Source organism: Oryzias latipes, chromosome 11 (genome assembly GCF_053564925.1).
Source record: "Oryzias latipes strain Hd-rR chromosome 11, Olatipes_Hd-rR_3.1".
NCBI lineage: Eukaryota > Metazoa > Chordata > Actinopteri > Beloniformes > Adrianichthyidae > Oryzias > Oryzias latipes.
The window spans coordinates 10425360-10443555 of record NC_136247.1 but is presented as its reverse complement, the minus strand read 5'-3'; the positions used below and the strand labels follow the sequence as shown (position 1 = coordinate 10443555).

The 18196-nt window shown below is 45.2% G+C and overlaps 1 protein-coding gene across 1 annotated transcript; it reads right to left on the bottom strand.

Moving 5' to 3' along the window:
- Positions 1-115: 115 nt before the first annotated feature.
- On the bottom strand, positions 116-17890 carry top2b (DNA topoisomerase II beta). The gene is made up of 36 exons (XM_004074106.5): positions 17385-17890; positions 16377-16541; positions 15664-15754; positions 14990-15053; positions 13930-14075; positions 13634-13731; positions 12943-13155; positions 12615-12788; positions 12446-12547; positions 12231-12368; positions 12008-12146; positions 9533-9690; positions 9199-9324; positions 9009-9119; positions 8225-8330; positions 8006-8115; positions 7760-7852; positions 7570-7684; positions 7365-7486; positions 7079-7227; positions 6779-7010; positions 5291-5425; positions 5017-5217; positions 4748-4943; positions 4130-4221; positions 3897-4052; positions 3705-3788; positions 2672-2866; positions 2457-2571; positions 2193-2351; positions 1881-2097; positions 1731-1807; positions 1540-1635; positions 1329-1460; positions 1165-1250; positions 116-541 (listed from the first exon to the last, which is right to left on the bottom strand). Exons 1-36 carry the CDS (start codon positions 17424-17426, stop codon positions 377-379), a joined length of 4800 nt encoding a protein of 1599 aa, XP_004074154.1. The 5' UTR covers positions 17427-17890; the 3' UTR covers positions 116-376.
- Between the last annotated feature and the right edge of the window lie 306 nt (positions 17891-18196).

Below are 18196 nucleotides of genomic sequence, written 5' to 3'. Positions count from 1 at the left end.
TCCGCTTACTGGCCACGCCCACCACCACACCCCATAATCAAGCTAGCAGGCAAACTGTGAAGCAGCACGACTGAACTGATTTAGGTTAAAAACGAAACAAAGCAGACGACCTGAAGACATTTCATTGTTTACTTTCATGTTCAAAAAGTTACATAGAATCTGAAGAGTTAAAATGTGCTACAGAACGGCGCTCTAAACGGCTAAAAGCTGCTTCAGACAAATACAGAACATCTCAATGAGCGTAAAAAACAAACCAGTTTATGTTTAATAAAAAGTGTAAAACATCTACACATAAAAATCATTGAACGCCACCGTTAATGAAAAGACATGGAACGGGAAATGTACAAAAGTCTGTGAGGAACCAAGGGGGCGGCTCTTAATCGAACATGAGGTCGTCCTCGTCATCGTCGTCATTGTCCGTTCCGATGAAGTACTTCACCTCCTTCCTGGCGCTGCCTTGGCGCCCCCGGGAAAAAGCGCTGGCAGCACTCAGGCCGTTGCTGTCGTCGTCATCGTCGTCAGACGGAGGTTTCTGAGGTTTCTGCATGGAAAAAAACATGAATTATGCTTCGTTCACACTGGCATCCTTTTTAATTCATGGAGGAGAAATGAGTACTTGTGGTTTGTGCTTAGCCAGAATAATATGACAAGCCTTCCATGTATCAGAATAGAGCTGTGAAATGAAAAGCCTGGAGCAAGATTCACGAGATTTGTACCGCTTTGACGTTTCCCACCAAGCCTCTTCCAACTGTGAGTGCATGCGCTGGTATTGGGTAGCGACAGTCCAGTGTGAACACCAAGGGCTAAAAGTGCGTCAACTGCTGAAGTCTGTCTGAAAATCCATTCTAGCAAGTGTTTGATGCAGTTCTCTGCAAGAAGACATCATCTTCCACTCCAGAGATTAAGGAACCTAAACTCCTCCACCTCATTTTTAAATACTAGCAGAAATCATGTTCTCCTAAATGTGACACGACAGCGGATCGCTGACGTCTGTTTCACAGGTCACAGAGGAGTTTGCTGTTTCGGCACACAACTGCAGTTCCTAACAGCTAAACACAATCACGCTAAACTTTGATGATCATCTGGATCTCTGATGGCGAGCACTGCGCCCAAAAGGCTACAGGAAGACGGGGATATTTGCACACAAAGATGTAGGAGACTCACTCTGCCTGGAGGTTTTACAGCCTTCTTCATTGGAGTGTACTCATCTTCAGATCCAGAGCCCTTCCTCTTCCTTCCCCGTCCTTTACCTGCAATAACAAGGAGACGCGATAAACTCCCCTCACCAACAGACTCAGTCTCCATCTTGTTCTGTGGGGGCGTCGTACCTTTGGGGGTTGCTGCTGACTTCTTGGAGCCGGTGTCGGAATCAGAGTCCCAGATGGATTTATCCGGTTTCTTTGCTTTTGCTGCTGGGATTTTCTTGGGTTTGGGAGCTGCACCGGAGGGTTTCTGAGTCACTGCAAAGGAGAAAGCAAAGAAAAAACACTTGACAGCTCTGAACCACAGCGCCCCCTGGTGCACTTCCTAGGAAGATACCTTTCTTTGACTGTGACAGCTTGTCAAAAGCAGAGCTGCTGGAGTATGTGTTGAAGACGGGAGCGTTATCGTCGTCACTGTCAGACTTGGAGCCGTCTGCAACACAAATACACTTGCGGTCAGCTGCAGCATTAAGAGCAGGAGGAGAGCCCAACATTTCCATCTCAAACAGTGCTAGAGCAGGAACTGACCGCTGTCGTTGCTCTTCTCGGAGAAGGCCGTCTTGGATGAGAAGCTGCTGGTTGTCTCCTTCTTTTTAGCTGGCAACCTTCAGAGAAGCAAAAGGAAACTCTAAGCCCCCGAGCAGCACCGGTTACCTGAACGCACCATCTCAACCTTACGTTTTCTTCGGCTTGGGTGGACTGAAGGAGACTTCCAGCTCCTCTTCCTCATCGTCGTTGTTGAAGTGGCTCTTGTTCTCAGGGAATCCAAAGTCGTCTTTGAATGACCTCACTGGAGACGAAGCTGTGTCATCTCCTCCATTTTCCTCTTCATCTGCTGCCTCCTCTTCCTCATCCTCTTCTTCAGAGAAGTCAAATGTGTATTTTGGTTTGGAAGCTAAAGAAAAACAGAATTTGTTATATGACATTGAGCTATATTTCAAAAGAGTAAACAAAAATTCCTCCAGTGAGGACAGGTGAGGCTCTGGGTACCTGAAGCTCTCTGAGACTTGGTCTCTCTGGGAATGACGGGCTGGTTCTCCTCCACGTCACTCTCAGACTTGGACTCATCATCAGACCAGGGGTTTCTCTTCTTTACCTTCTTTGCAGGAGTACCTTTGGGTGCCGGCGGCTTCCTCACTCTGGGCGCTCCTGAGAAATATTAGTGATAAGATGAGCAGCTGCAGACCAGATAACACGAGAATGCACTGCTCAGCCCCCCTCCCCACAGAGAAGGGGTATGGGAATTGTACCAACCCGGTTCCTTCTTTTCCTTCTTGACTCGAGGAGCTTTGGGTTTGCTCACAGAGTTCTCTACGGTTCCTCCTCCATCATCATCCAACTCCAGCTTCACTACTGAGTCTGAGTCAGCCTGAGAACAAAGTACGAGCCGTGAAAAAGCTGCCTTCCTGATCCTTCAGCCCCCGATCAAAGAGGATGCATCGGTGTGTTAAGCCACATAAAGCACTGACCTTCTTCTTTTTAGTCAGTTTCTTGGCTGATTCAGATTTGACGGTCTGAGTGGGAGGGTCCACCCGACGTCCAAACGGTGAAGGCATGGTCTCCTCCAGGTTCATCTTCTTGGCTTTAGGTTTGCCCACTTTGCCCTTTACCAGCTTGATGGCCCGGCCCGCGCTCTGCTCCTCTCTCTCCTGGGCTTCCACGTTCTGGTGAAGAAAGATGAAACATCATTCTGAAAACACAGAACAAGCTGGATCCACACTGGAGTTACGGAGAGATTTGGCAAAGCCAAGCCAGCATGTCCACAACAATGCCTTATGGAGTTTGAACATCATCTTTACTTTGAGTCTATCTTCCAACATGTCTTGAATCAACCTCACTGTCTTCTTCATGAAACTTTTATTTGCATCTTTAGATCAGCCTCTTCCATCATCAGTTCTTCAGATTTTTTGGACCTTTTGTTTTACGTGGATGATCAGTTGGGAACAAATTCTCATTTTCAATGATGTCCCGGCATTAGGGCCCAGCAAAAGTAAAACCAGGACAAAAAGAAACAACACAGATGAATCCACGACAAACCCACTGAATCAAACATTGACAGTTTTCTTTTTTCAACATACTAACTTAATATCACTTTAATGCTACTCCGTTTCTTTAAGTTTCTGTAAGGTAAAAAAAAGGTTACCATGCAGTAAACTGACTGACTCATTTGATTGTTTTATCATTGCAGGTCTAGAGGATGTGGAGATATGAGTGGAGATGTGAGACCTGCTGCTCTGGATCTGCAGTTTAAGTTTGCTTCCACTTCTTTTCAATGTTTTGTTCAAAATACTGGGCCCTGGTGTGGTTGCAGCTCTCAGCAGAATCAGAGAACAACATGTGTGCAGTCAAACATGCACAACCTTTCAAGTTTAAGCTGAGACGCAGTTAGGTGGAGCCTCCAGGATGGTTCTGGAGTGTCACCTCAAGGAGGTGCAAGGCAGCAGAACTGATGCAACGGAGTTTCTCTGCTCTAAATCAGAAACGGCCAAAAGAAAAACTTACATCTAGCTCCTCAATGAAGACCGCCAAATCTTCCTTCCACAGATCCTCTGAAGACTTCTTCTGCAGATCAGCAAGCTCACCTCTCTGGACAAACATTCCATTAAGAAAATGTTACAAGAGGGACCACCAGAGAGTGCTGTCTCCATCTTGAGCGGATGAGCTTTGAAAGTCCTAGTGGGTGCTGAGCATCACCTTTATATCCCTTTGCTTAAGCAACTCCTCCACCTTCTCCTTGGTCAGGCACCACAAAGGCATGTTGAGGATGTAGTTAAAGTTGGGCCCTGATGAAGAGCCCGAGTCCACTGAGCTGTCGCTCTGGTTCCCATCAGTCTCACCTTCCTCCTGAGCCTAAACAGGAAGCGTGAGACACCTAAGAATGGAGAGCAGTAATACCGACCGTCCTCATTGGTTTGGATGATCTGTACCTTTTCCTGAGCCTTTGACCAGGCAGCAACGGGATCCGACTCATAGCCTTTCTGCACCAACATGCGGATAAGTTCTCGCTTGGATTTGTTCTCTGAGTATTGAAATAAAAGGTTATTGTCAGGAGTTTGTCCAAAAACATGTGCACATGAACGTAAGAACACTCAGTACAAAAATGTTCAACAAACCAAATGTCATCACCTGGACGTTAACTGAATTAACTACATATGATTTAAAATATTTTATTAATATGTTAGGACATAAACAGATAAAAATTCTATTATAGGGCTCAGAAAACAGCTCATAGAAGCCTGTCATATTACAAGAACCCTCATCAGGTAAATGATTGTTTAAAGCAACAATTGTATAATTTTATAATCTTTTGAGACTTCCAAGATCTTAAACTGTCCTGCAGATGCAGCCACCTTGCAGCAGGAGGTGCTAAACTGTTTGCAGGATCCCTGGATGTTGTGCCATTGAAGGTGCTTCTGCACTAGTTTCACAAAGATAAAGATGTTTTTCAACTACCGGCAAACTGTTGAAGTCTCCAATGAAACCTCTTTGCTTCAGGGAGGATCATCACCAGGCACTTAAAAAAAAACAGTTCTTGTCGCTCTTACCGATTGAAATCTTTCCTTCGATCTTCTCGAGCACAAAGCGAGCCTGGTTGGATAGTTTGGCCGCCTCGGCCCCCAGGCTGCCCAGTAACCAGTCCTTCCTGAGCTTGCAGTAGTGCAGGCGCAGCTCAAAGAACTCCTTCAGGATGTCCTGGACCGAGTCATACCTCTTTAAACAGCCCATGTGGTCGAACAGCACCTGCACCAGGGAACAACAATGTTTAACGTGCACGGCTCAGAGGTCACAGGGGGAAGATGAATCGTCGTTTCACCATGGAGTTGCAGGTTAGGCTGGACTGCAGCTTGAAGACTTTGTGGAGGCCGACAGCCTCTGCCTGAGCCAGCTTCTCCTCCGACATGCGCACCACGAACTTGACAGTGGAGTCTGTATGGTACTCTTTGTAGTCATTGATCAGGGCGGGGGTCTTGTCAGTTCCTTGCAGCATAGGTTCCAGTACAGACTCCTTGTAGGCCTGCAGACACAAACTTCTCAGTCACCCCGCAGAAAGCGACTCAACCACATCAGGAGCCGGAGCTGAAGGTTACCTGCGTCCACGTCCGCACAGGAAGTTCTGTGATCTCTATGGTGTTTTTGTCCAGAACCGACACTTCCCCACTGACCAGGTACTGGTTCTGACCAAGTTCATGGATCACTCCTTTGAAGTTCTTGTAACTGGGCAGCTGTTGGGAGACACAACCACACTAATGAACTGTCCTGGTCTCTGAATGTCTTTATCAACAGGGGCAAGTCATACATTGGGACAGAAAGGTATTTGTCTGTCACAGATTCTGTAAGATGTGTCATTTAAAGAGATGACAGAGGTCTGTAATGTTCACACACTGAGCAATGGAGTAGTAGTAATGGAAAAAGCACTTCAAGGTTCTGAAATGGCATAGAGCCTCTGGACATCAATCTAATTTGTGGAGGGAGCTGAAAGTCTGTGAAGTTGTGAATTATCCCTTGATGACCCCACTAAGGGAAGTTTTAGTCCTTTCCAGCTCATCATGGGTGAAAAATCCATTTGTCAGTTTGGTTTCATTACATTATTAGTTTATCATCTTTACAAACTAAAAAGTAACCAGGTTAAATGAGCTCAGAACAATAATTCTAAAGTTTACATCCATCACAGACAAAGCCACACACAAACCTATATAATGGTTGAAAAACTATTTGGCGATTCCCTAAATTCCCTACACTTGTGCGCCTGAGCTTCCTTAAATACACCTCTCCAAATATCCCAGCCTGCACCATCGCGTTGCCCAGCAACAGCCCCAAAACATCACAGATATGCAGAAGATCTGTATGAAAAAAATGGATCAAGATAGCAGCTGCAGTGGGTTGAAACCTGCTGAATAACTACAGGAAATATTTGACCTTTGTCATTGAAACCAGGGTTACATTATTAAGTATTGAGGAAAACCAAATTCTTCTTTTTTTTCTCACCGTAATACAAATAAACTCTTTAAAATTCTTTAAAAAGCCTTCCAGTGTGTTATTCAGGTGGCGTGGACAACAAACAGTGAGGACAAGTTATGGATGCGTCTTATAGTTCTGCTCAGAGGTCTAAACTTGATTCAGCTATGAGGGGCCGTTGTAGGTACCACAACCATTCGGCCTGCAACAACCGTTCGGGGTCCATCGACTAGTGTTCTGCCGTCACATCATGTGTTTGGCTGTCCGCTGGTCTGATGACGTATCAGATAGTAATTGGTCTAGACAAATTACTATACTACCATAGAAAAAGATATTATGATGTCTGTCGTAAACAAACAGAGCTCATACGCCTCATCTACGTTTGTGCTGACGATGCAATTCAAGGTTTTTATGTTTTTAGGAAGCTTTAAATGAAGCCTCTGCCAAACAAATCTTTGGAATTTGTTCTTTTTGGGTTCTTTTTTTCAAAACAGGCAGACTAATCCAAGCATGGAAGAGGATGGGGTTAAAACAAAATCAGAAACCCATCAGGGTTTAGTGCATCAAGATCAGATGACTTTCATGAAAATCTCTTTTTCCTTCTGCTGCAGTTTTCATACCATGGGGAGGGGGTCCTGGTGGTTGAGCATCCTGTTGATGTTGTTAACAATCTCTCTGGGGTCATAGTTTGGGATTTTGCAGGCCCACCCCGTCCCGATGCCCTCCGCGCCGTTCACCAGCACCATGGGGATGATGGGAATGTACCACTCAGGCTCCACTTTCTGGTTGTCGTCATACAGGAACTTGAGCAAGTTGGAGTCCACAGCCGGGAACAATAGCTTGGTGAGGGGGCTGTGAAGGAGAGCGTGGTCATCCTTCTGCAGGTGTTATAGACCCTCTAACAGGCTCCCACCACTTACCTGAGCATGGTAAAGATGTAACGAGGACTGGCAGCATCTTTCCCGCCGTTGATGCGAGTACCAAACTGACCCAGAGGCTGCAGGATGTTGATGTTGTTGCTGCCCACAAAGTTCTGCGCCAAGTTCACAATGGTCATCATGAGAGCTTGCTGCAGCACATGGGAAAAGATGGAGATCAGTGACACAGAAAACAGACTTTAATCTATGACAGTCTACAAATCACAGACAAAAGTGTGTACACAGGGAGGGCTCGTGTCCCACCAGCTCACTCCAGCTACCAACTGACCTCTCCATGATGGTAAGCAGACATCTCCGCCACAGAACCAGCCAGCTGGGCCACCTTCACCTCCCTCTTATCATTCCTCTTTAAGCAGGTGAACAACACCTTTCTTTGTCCTGGCTTTAACCCTGAAAGGAACACAAACACCCATCATGGTTCCTCCAGAGTCCATATAAAGCAGCTCAGAGAGGGGGAGGGGGGGCACACTGACCGTCCACCAGAGAAGGAATGGACCTCTCATTGTCTGAGTTGGAGAAGAGGATGAGCTCCTTATTGATGAAGTCGTTATACGAAAGGTGCTTGGTCTGCGTTCCATAAAGGTATTTCTGAAAAGTGAAAGTGGGCTTTAGTGAGTTTTAGCCGTTATCGGGATCATCGATGGGAAGAAAGAAAGTACAAACCTCCGGCAGGCCGTGCATCCTCCTCTGCCGTCTGTCCTCCATGAAGTTGGTCAGCCACTCCTTTCTGTCGTCAGTCTTCTTTTTGCTAAAGGCCTACAGCGGAACATGCCGTTTCATTTTTTAATCCTGTTAAGCTCCTGTTTTCATAAAAATGTGTTTTTCTCGTGTGAGCTAAACTGGCTTTTGTCTTCACTGCCACACTCATGAGGGGCTGAGTGCCCCTAGCCGCGCTGAAAGAAAACTCACCAGCGTGATGGCGGCGTCATCCTCTGCCCCCTGGTATCGGAATGTGATCCGGTGCCTCTCCATGTCAGCAAAGTACTCCTTGGCTTCTTTACTGGTGCTGGTTCCCAAACCTAAAGAATAGGCAGGGTGGAGGTGTGGGGTCACATGGCTGAATATGATGAATCTAATCGGCTCGAACAGACAGAAAATGAAGGAAGAGCATTAATTAAGGCTGCAAACCTTTGTAGTATTTGACATGCCAGCTTTTATAGTTGTCCGTCTGCTTCTTCCACTCCTCAAACTCTGGAAGGCTGTAGAAGGAGAGCTCCTGTTTGTTCTTAGTGGCCTGCAGAGAAACCATTTACAATTACAAGTAACAACATAATTATACTGAATGGGGCCATCTTTGATAAAGACTGGACTAGTAACTCGCTTTTCTGTAACCAGCACATCCTCAGTCTTACAGTCATCCATTTGTTTACTTCCAGTTTGTTCTGCTGTGATTCTGGATCATGTTCCTGAACTTCACTAAAAATTCCCCATATGATCCAAAAAAGCTGCAGCCAGAGAGCCTTCATTAAAAAAAGAGAGTATTACATGTATTTTTACTAGTATTTACTGGTAACTAAAAGTTCCAGCATCGTGTCATTTTAAGGAGCTCATGGCTGCATATTTTCCAAAAACTACTCCTGTCTCTTGTTTTAAAAGATTCCCGTTTGTTCCTAAACTAGAATGGAGGCAGAGCCTTCAGCTTTCAGGCTCCTCTCTCTTATGGGACAAAGTTTGATGTTTCCGTTCAAGAGGTAGACACCAGCCGAGTCATACTTTTCTTTCCAACTTTTTGATTCCTTGTTTTCAGCTTCTTTCTTCATCCATATCTGTCTTTTGCCTAACAGATGTTCTAATGTACTTATTTCTGTATCTTGCACTTTAGGAGCACTGCTGAATTTAATTTCTAATACTGGACTGCGTCCATTTGCTGCACAAAACTGTTTGACCACTGAGGCTCTGCAGGCCGACTCACTTTAACGATGGGAGTGATGAACTGCTCCAGGAAGGTGTGTTTCAGCAGTGAGGGCCAGTTGTGATGGAAGAAATTGATGAGGAGACCCTTTATATGGGAGCCATCCTGATCCTGGGGAGGGGTGTAGTGAATCAGAGTTAAAGCTGCAGTCAGACTTGCTCTTCTTCATCACCTCGAAGCAAAGACTCACCTGATCTGTCATGATCATGATCTTTCCGTATCGCAGGCTCCTCAGAGACTCGGGGTCATCGTAGCTTTTCTTGTACTGCAGGCCCACGATCTTGATAATGTTGTTGATCTCTGCATTCTCCATAATCTGGAGAACATAAAAAGAAGAGTTGCTGCAGATCTTTTGAAGAACCAAAACTCCAGAGCATTAGCTGTGACCAACAAACACCTGCATATCTAAAGGCATGTGAGACTTCTTCCCATTTCTGAGAACTTTCTTCATATTCACATTTGGACTGGGACCTTCAGGTTGGCACATAAAGGTATTGCCAGAGAAGAATGATGTGATCCCAAACCTGCTTGTGTGTCGCCTCCCGGACGTTCAGGATCTTCCCTCTAAGCGGGAAAACTCCATAACGATCCCGACCGATGACTCCCAGACCGGAGACGGCCAGTGACTTGGCCGAGTCTCCCTCAGTGAGGATGAGTGTGCACTCCGACGAGTGTTTACCCCCTGTAACAGAAGCGCAGAGAAGAAGAGTGCTTCAGAAGATAGTCTACAATAATCATGTCAACATTCTTGTGAGAGGGAGAAACATCCAGACTGACTCAGCACTTTAATCATGAATAAAGGTCCTTCAACTAAGTTGACCAAGTCGATTGAAGCACGCAAAACAATGCTGATAGTTGAACAAACACAAAAAACTTTAGGAAGCTCCAAGGTGTTTCCAGGTTTTACTGAAACTTTTATTTCATGAAATAACTGAAGGTTTCCAAACACAAAAACGTGTCCTAGAGTTTTATTTTGTTCAATTCGCCCCCTTTTTACAGGTATAAACAGCTCAGCAGTGGTGGCCTTCTTTCTACTCTACAATGTTATTTTCTAAAAGTCTTTAGCAGAACTCTAATTGTTTGGCATTTGGACTTTCACCACCTTCCCAGTTCATCCCAAACCAGCTCAACAGGAATTAAAGTCTGTAGACTGCAGGACACTCCATGTTTTCAAACATTCAGGAACTGACTCTATGGTTTGGGTTATTATCTTGTGCTACGAGGAACCAAGGCTCACACCAGAGGTAACAGAATGCTGTGGTGTCTGTGTGGTATCAGCGTGACTCACACTCTGATCAAGTCACGACCCCAAAGAGAGCAAACCAGTGCCATATCATCACACAGCCTCCGCTTCTACAGTTGATGCCACACACAGTAGTCATTCTTTCACCTTTTGAAAAAAAATGCGGAGATGAATCGCAGATTTTAAATGTTAGTTCACGGGTCCAGAACATCCTCTACTCGTCTTCTGGAGTCTTTTTCTGTCGTCTTCGTAACAGTTCCAACAGTTTTTGAGCGTGTTGCGATGCTAAAGGAAATTCTTCTCACTGACACTTTGACTTTCTAAGTACAGTATTTTTTTCTGTATGAAAATCCTACATTCTTCAACATGGCAATGGTTGGTGTTTTGTTTGATTTTCAACAAAAGCTTAGGCAGCTTTTGTGCCATTTTGCTCCCTCGAACTGTTTTAATTTAGAGAGAGTATAATATTGTAGGCCATTAAGAAATGTTGGAACATCAGTAAAAATGACTTAAGGCTTGATTGACCTCTGTTGTACATAAACAGTTTTAAATCGTTCATTTCTTCATGAAGGACCTTTTTGAGTATTTCTGAACTGATTGTTTTTTTTTTAGCTTTAGGTAACATTACCTTTTTGTAACACCTAGCAGTTCACAGTGTATTTTTTGCAACATTTCAAGTTGCTTTTTGGACTTCATCACCTTTAACTGCAAATTTAACTTTTATAGCTAAGCTTCTGAGGCTTTCTGAGGAAAATTGTTGATTTGTAGAAGTTGTTTCTAAATTGTAAAAAATTAAATAAAAGCGACACTACAGTTTTTTTTCATGGAACATTATAACACTGAGAACCCAACCCAGACTCAGATCATCTCTCAGAGCAAAAAGACTTTTCATATTGTGTTTTTACATAAATCCTTATTCATTGTGTATTTTTTAAAACCTTTTCTGTGCTAAAGTTTCTTAACAGCTGTCTGCTTTACTGACTCTTAATCTCCCTCTTACAAGTTTTCTCAGATCAGAAATATTTTGGACTGATCTGCAACTTTATTTGATCGAATTTCCATTCTCTGTCAAATCTTTGTGGCTGGTTTAAACTTAGACTTTGTGATGAAACTGAAGACATCAAAGTGGTTGCTAACAACCAGATGCTAACTTTAGCAGCGACCGACAGTTAAATAAAGCAAAATAAAATGACATAACCGTCGTAAACTGGTAATTCCAAACAGTAATAATAAATGTGAATCCAACGTGTCTGCCTTTTTATTATCTGCGTATGTAAAACATAAGGAATCAAGTCGCTGTGTAGCAGGCGAAGCGCAGCGGCTTTTGCTTGTTGAGAACAACTGTTATGCCGAGGAAAACTCCTGGTTTAGTCTTAGCAGTCTTGTAAATAGCAGCTTTATTTTGTCTTTGTCTTGTCAAAGACCCATATTCGGTTTCCTCACTGGCTCTTTTCTCCCCAAAGAAACTTCCCAAATCCGTTTTTTTGTTTGTTTTTTACAAGTTTTTAGCTTTAGGCTTTGTAACTTAGCAGCTGCTTAAAGTCATGTGACGCATCAAGACAGATAGATGTGGTAAACAGAATCAGGTAGTTTTCCAAAATGAAACTTCCTTCTGTTTTAGAAAATAAACAAAACAAAATTAATCAAAGTTAGTGTATGTTTTTTTTTTCTGTCTGTGGCCCAGTACCAGTCCACCCACAGCCCAGGAGTTGGGGACCACTGCTCTACAAGCCCATCCCCAGTTAAGGTTCCTCACCTGCGTCGTTGGCGTCATCCAGCTTGGGGATACCTTTGATCTTGCTGTGCTTCACAGAAGAGCACTTCTTGTTCAGCTGAGTCTGAGCTTTGAACTTCACCCAGTTCAGGATGCTCTCCACAATCCCACAGTTGGTGGCCTGTTGGTGAGATCACATCGACCATGGTTCCTCCATGAACAGCAGTCAGCACAAACAGAGATGGGAGGGGGGTGTGCTCCTTACAGCTCTGATGAACTTCTCCGACAGGACACACTTGGAGCCAAAGCTTTTGGTCTGTAGAGTCATGTTCTCCTTGGTCTGGGAGTCAAAAGTTGGATTCTCGATCAGCGCGTTGACAAAAACCCAAATGTGGTTCTTAACCTGAAACAGAGGGGAAAGGGGGTGTCAGCCAATCCTGGAGCAATTGCACCAGCAACATCAAAGTGACTGCATCCCACCTGGAAGGGTTTCACCGTCACTCCTGCTTTGTTCTTCTTCTTCACTACCTCAATGATTTTGGCCACAATTTGGTCCACCACATAGTCGATGTGTCTGCCCCCCTGAAACACACCATCAGAGTCAGCAGCTCATTCCTTCGGCACCCTCACCTTCCTTAACCCAGGTCACCTTTGTAGTGGCAATGCTGTTGACAAAGCTGATCTGCTGGAAGCCCTTCTCGCTCATGGTGAGGCAGACCTCCCACCGATCGTTCACCATTTCGTTCACCACCTTCAGAGGTACGCCTGTCTCATCCAGCTTTTCTTTCACATACAGGTCCACATAACTCCGAAAGCCGTTGACCTAAGCCAGATCAGAACCAGCAGAGGGTTCGGTAAGGCTGAGAAGAACATTTCTTCCTTCATATAGCTCACTGACTCCCCCACACAACCCTTTCAAGATGTTTTTACCAAGCTAAAGCTAAGAGAGCGTCACAAAAAAACAGAAAAGGACTCACGGGTAATTTCTTCCCGTTCAGGGTGACCTTCACCCCCCTGCAGGAGCCAGCTACATCATACGCTCTGCGGGTCATCAGTGCCACAGTGTCCCTGTCCAGTTTCTCCATCTTGAACTTGGCTAGATCGGGCTGGAAAGTCACACAGGTGAAGTCATCGCCATCGAAGAACCTGATCTTCGGCTCGGAAGTCTTCGTCATGTTGTTCTGCCACGTCTGAAAAGAACATAGATTTGCTTGGTTTTTTGTGCGTACAGTAACCACAAGAGCTCTGACTGGGGTGTCACTCTCCGGTGAAGGGGGAGAAGGCAAACATCTTTGAACGTGCTGATTTAAGCCTAAAAGCTACTCCAAGATCTGCCCTTTGGTGGAGGGGGCAGGTGAAACACTGATCTAGGGTTGGACTTCTGCTAACAGCCCTTGAAAGTACTTCTTCCACCGCTTGGTGTCTGCAAACTTACAGAATAACAACTGTGATACTGACACCACCACACCACATGAGTTTACACTCTTTCCCCACAAAGAGAGACCAGTGCTCAGTCCCCGATAGAGCAACGAGACAAACTTACCTGCAGAAGGACGGCAATCAGCCTACAAGCACATTCACATGACAGGTGAGTCACAGCTGCTCCATCCAGCAGCTTCAGCTTATCTCTACCACAGGAGCAAAATCAGCTTGACGGGGGGAACCCACCTGCTTAAAACTGTGCCTGTACTCCTTGCAGGCTGTTTCAACGGTGAACTTGGTGCTGAAGATGTTGCAGAGTTTGGCGCCGTATCCATTCCTTCCACCTGTGGACAGACAGGTTAGCTCTTCAGGCAGCACCAACACAAAAAAAGCTCTGTGCAGAGCCAGCCTGCTGCACCCCAAGGGTTTCATGGGTCTGAGGAAGGTACCACTTCCTACATGGAAGGCCTTGCAGCCTTTTACCACAGAGACATGCTTGAATCATTGCAGTGTGGTGGAGCAGACTCCAGGTGAGTCCTTACCTGTGACCTTCTTCTCCTCATCATCATAGTTGCTGGAGGTGAGCAGATGTCCAAAGATAAGCGCTGGAACATACATCTTCTCGTCCTTATGCTCCACGACAGGAATGCCTTTTCCGTTGTTCCAGATGGTAATGGTGTTAGACTCACTTTGGGGGTGGGGGGTGGGAGTGAGTTAAGCAAAGAATTATGAATAAACTTAAAAACCAGCTGCTTACTATGACCACCAGCTTTCTTCTGCAGTAATTCAGACAGGGGCTCGCACCTTTAGCACCCACTGGCAGTGATTTTACACCCCAACCCCTGACAGAGGGTAAGCAGTTCTACCTAAAGGTGGGTATTAGGAAAAAAGCTGGTCTGGTTTGTCTGAAACAGCCCTGTCACAATAAACCAGAACCACACAAACCACTGTGATGCTTGATCTAACATGCCAGAGGCTGTTCACCTTGGAGACCTCTGGTGGAGGACCAAAACAAGTGAGAAGCTAATGGAGCTCCATGCTTTTGCTGAGAAGCTCTATCCACTTGTGTTTTAAACAAAAGCATCCACCCTTGCTGGAGGCAGCTAGGGTGGCAAGGAAGGACCGAACACACAAGCACCTCTGCATATTGATCTGGCTCCAGTAGAGGACAGAACAGACATCATTCTGGTCATGTTTGAAGACCAGCTAGTTGTCCATCCACAGAACAGGCTTCTCCCCAAAGCTGATGAAAAAGAAAAACAAAATGGAAGTGTGGTTCCGGATGATCTTCTGTGTGTTACTCATTGGGTAACAGACGTCTAAACTGCTGTCCCTGGATGATAACAGATAGGCTGCTAATCTACACACAGCAGGACGGTAAAGACCATCCCCAAACACCTATATCGGGTTCTGGACCTCCCTAACTCAACACTGTGGGTATTCCAGACGAGGAAATAGCAGGGCTTATTCGAAATAGCTTGATGCTTTTTTTTTTATAATATCCATTTTGTGTGCTACTTCACAGACAAACCACATCACTCACAATCTCTCCCCTTCTGCCTCACACACACAAATGCAGCTCTGCGGATGAGATTCACTCACGGGTCAATGGTGATCTTGATGGCTGACATGTTCTTGTCCCTTTGTTTGTTGTCTGCTGCATTGACTGTAAACCGACAATAAAACACATTTCATAACACAAGCATTTGGTTTCTGCAGACATTCAATTCTTCCTCACGAATCCATCAAATTTCATTTTTTTCATGAACTTTCAGCTCTTGTACATCTCTCCATCTGAACGTATATGAACTCAAACTGCTGTTATCTATCCATCACGCTACAGGTTTATCAGACTTTACAACTACATTATTAGTGTTATAAGTGTCTTTAGACCTGGGGTGTCATACTCCAGACCTCGAGGGATGGGGTCCTACATGTTTTCCAACAAACCAGCCATTGAAGCTCCTTATTAACTAAAGACGCCTGCTCCGGGTAATCAGATAAGGCAGGATTTCTGGAAAACCAGCAGGAGGCCGGGAGTTTGACACCCCGGGTTGAGATGTTTACTTAAAATACTTTTTTCTGTAATTGCAGCAATTATCAGAAGTATAGCCTCCTTCAGAGCAGAGAAACACAAACTTGATGAGACTGCAAGACCAATATAACTCTTCATTCAGACAGGAAGAACCCACTGAGCATCTCTGCTGTCAGATTATCAGCCCTCCTCCAGCTGCTCCAAGAGACAGTCGGGTGTTAAACACAGCTCCCTTACTCACCGAGTATTTCATCAAAGATCTTGTAGAGTCCAGGAACATAAGTAATCTCCCTCTGATTCATCCCCACGTCTTCATCAAAAACCCACATCGGCTGAAAGATTAATAAAATAACAAAGATTACTCATGTCAGCTGGAATGAAAGAAGCAAGAAGTTCAAGATACAGTAAAAGATCTAAAGCTGAAGGTCAGACTGAGCTTCATGCACCGACAGAACCTGGAAATGTGGTTCTGTTCTTGAAGTTTTATTCACCTAAAGCTCTTCGTCAAAATGACACAAACCCTGCATCCCAGAATATTTCCAGAACGTTCAGCAGACTACTTCTTGACTCATGGATGCCAGCTCTGAGTGTTGTTATTGCATGAAGACACTTCCAGGTTTGTATGTTTGTGCAGTACATTCTGCAGCCGGTGAGGATCTGAGCCACTGAGGACACAAGTGAGAACTCTGAACCAGTGTGCATAAGCCCAAGCACTAACCTTTAAAGGTGTGCAGCTAATTCCCAAATTTATGTCCACCCAGAACATATTTCCCCTCAAGCTAGTTTTTTTCAACCAAATTCCAGAAATACCAACTACGGTATATAAAAAAAGTTTCACATCATTCTCTTATTTTCACACTGGAATGAGAACAGATATAATCCTGGTTTCAAAAAGCATCTTTTGTTTGGGTTTTCACTGAAACAGCTAAGCAATTCCAGCCTTTTGTGACTCACCTGAGAGACAGGTTCCACTGAGCCCACGTAGGTGTCAGGACGAAGCAGGATGTGCTCGAGCGGCGTCTTCTTCTGGTACACTCGCTCCACTGACAGCTTAGATGCTGCCTTGTCTTTTTTGGTCCCTTCCATCTTTCCCACATCTCCTCTGCCATTGGCAGCCTCCTGTCCAGAGTTCACCACCGTTAGTGGATTCAGAAAACATCAACAGAAGACATAAAGCTGCTGAGCTGCTTCTTCTTTATCAGAGATCAAGCTCTTCCGCTGCCTTTGACATCACATACAAAGATCACATAGAAAAAAGAAGGTTCTGATGCTGACTTTTAGAGGACAGGGCCTTTCCTTCAGAGGAAAAGGAAATGTGCGAGCCCTAGGATGTCAGATCCAAAGAGTATGTGTGTGAAAGTGAATTAATTTTTTAAATTGTAACTCTTTAGAGTTTAAAAAAGAGGATGTTTAAAAAAGAAAAAAGCTGATCACCCTAGTAAACTATTAAACAATACATGAGTTTATTGTGGTGTATGATTCTGTCTTCCACACTAACCTCTGTAGAACCCACTGTCAGCTTTGATTACTACAGTGTAACTAACATATGGGTTCGCCCCCTGCTGGGCCTCCTGCTCACTGCAGTCAGCTGTGACCCGCAGAGATGTCAAGTGAAGAGGTGACTTATCATTCGTGTGTTCAGCCACTGTCTGCATTCCTAAAAACTTTCGGTTCTTCGTACTGCTGTGATTCTAGCCCAAATATGTGCTTTTCAGGCGTGAAACAAGTCACTTTACGGCGGCTGGTACGACACCATTGACTTGAGAGTTGAAACCAAGACCTGCCAGAGGTCCTGATCTGTGTCTGTTGTTTGGTCGGGGGGAGGGGGCTGTTAAAGGGAGCCAGGGGACTCTAGCGGAGTTTGCCGCTCCAGGAGAATAAAGTCTGGTTTAAACGCTCCACTTACGCCTCAAAAGAGCAGGGACACCATACATTAGAGTTAAGGTTAGTAACCGGACTTACCATCCAGGACAGAGCCCCGCTCCCCGCAGCGCCGTTAGACATCTCCTTTGTGGTCCCTAAAGTGTTGTGATGCGGCCCGCGGAAACGTTTGGTGCCCGTCACAGAAAACCCCGTCCGCTTCGGAAACGACTCACTTGCTAAACAGAAGCGTAACCTGTTTCCGACCCATGTTTTTCCTTTCCCCGCTCCAAAAATAATCCAGAGAGACCCCAGCAGAGGGCTGCGGCTTTTGTTAAAATGGACGAGCGGCGGCGCAGGCCCGAGCCGCCAACAAAGATGCTAACCGGCCAGCCGCCAAAACAAACTTGGAGCAGCGCGCGCGCATACAGTGGCTTCAGGAGGTCATGCAGGACATACTCGCGCTAAATGTTTCCTTGAATTTAGAAGCTCAGAGCTGCGGATAATTCATTTATCTCTTCCCGGAGATGAAAGGAAAGACGGCTAACAGCAGCGCCCGATGTCCGGCTCCGCCATCTACAATAGACATGACGAATCGGCTTGCAGATGAAACAACCAATCAGAAAGCTGCTTTCAAAGGCACTGGAGCGTCGACCAATAGGAGCCTTACTCTTTTAGCCACATTTCCTGTAGTTTAGCAGCATTCGGAGCGTACCATTAAACAACGGGGAGATGTGCGCCGCGGCGATTATCATCCCGGGATAGACGTGAAGAATGGACTGATGTTTTTATGGAATCGCAGACCCGTCCGCGTTTGCGGTTTTTACAGTCAATTAAATGTAATAATACAGTTCAAGTTCATAATCGAAGTGGCGGCCCACCCAAATCTACAGCTCCAAGCGTTTTAAAATTGA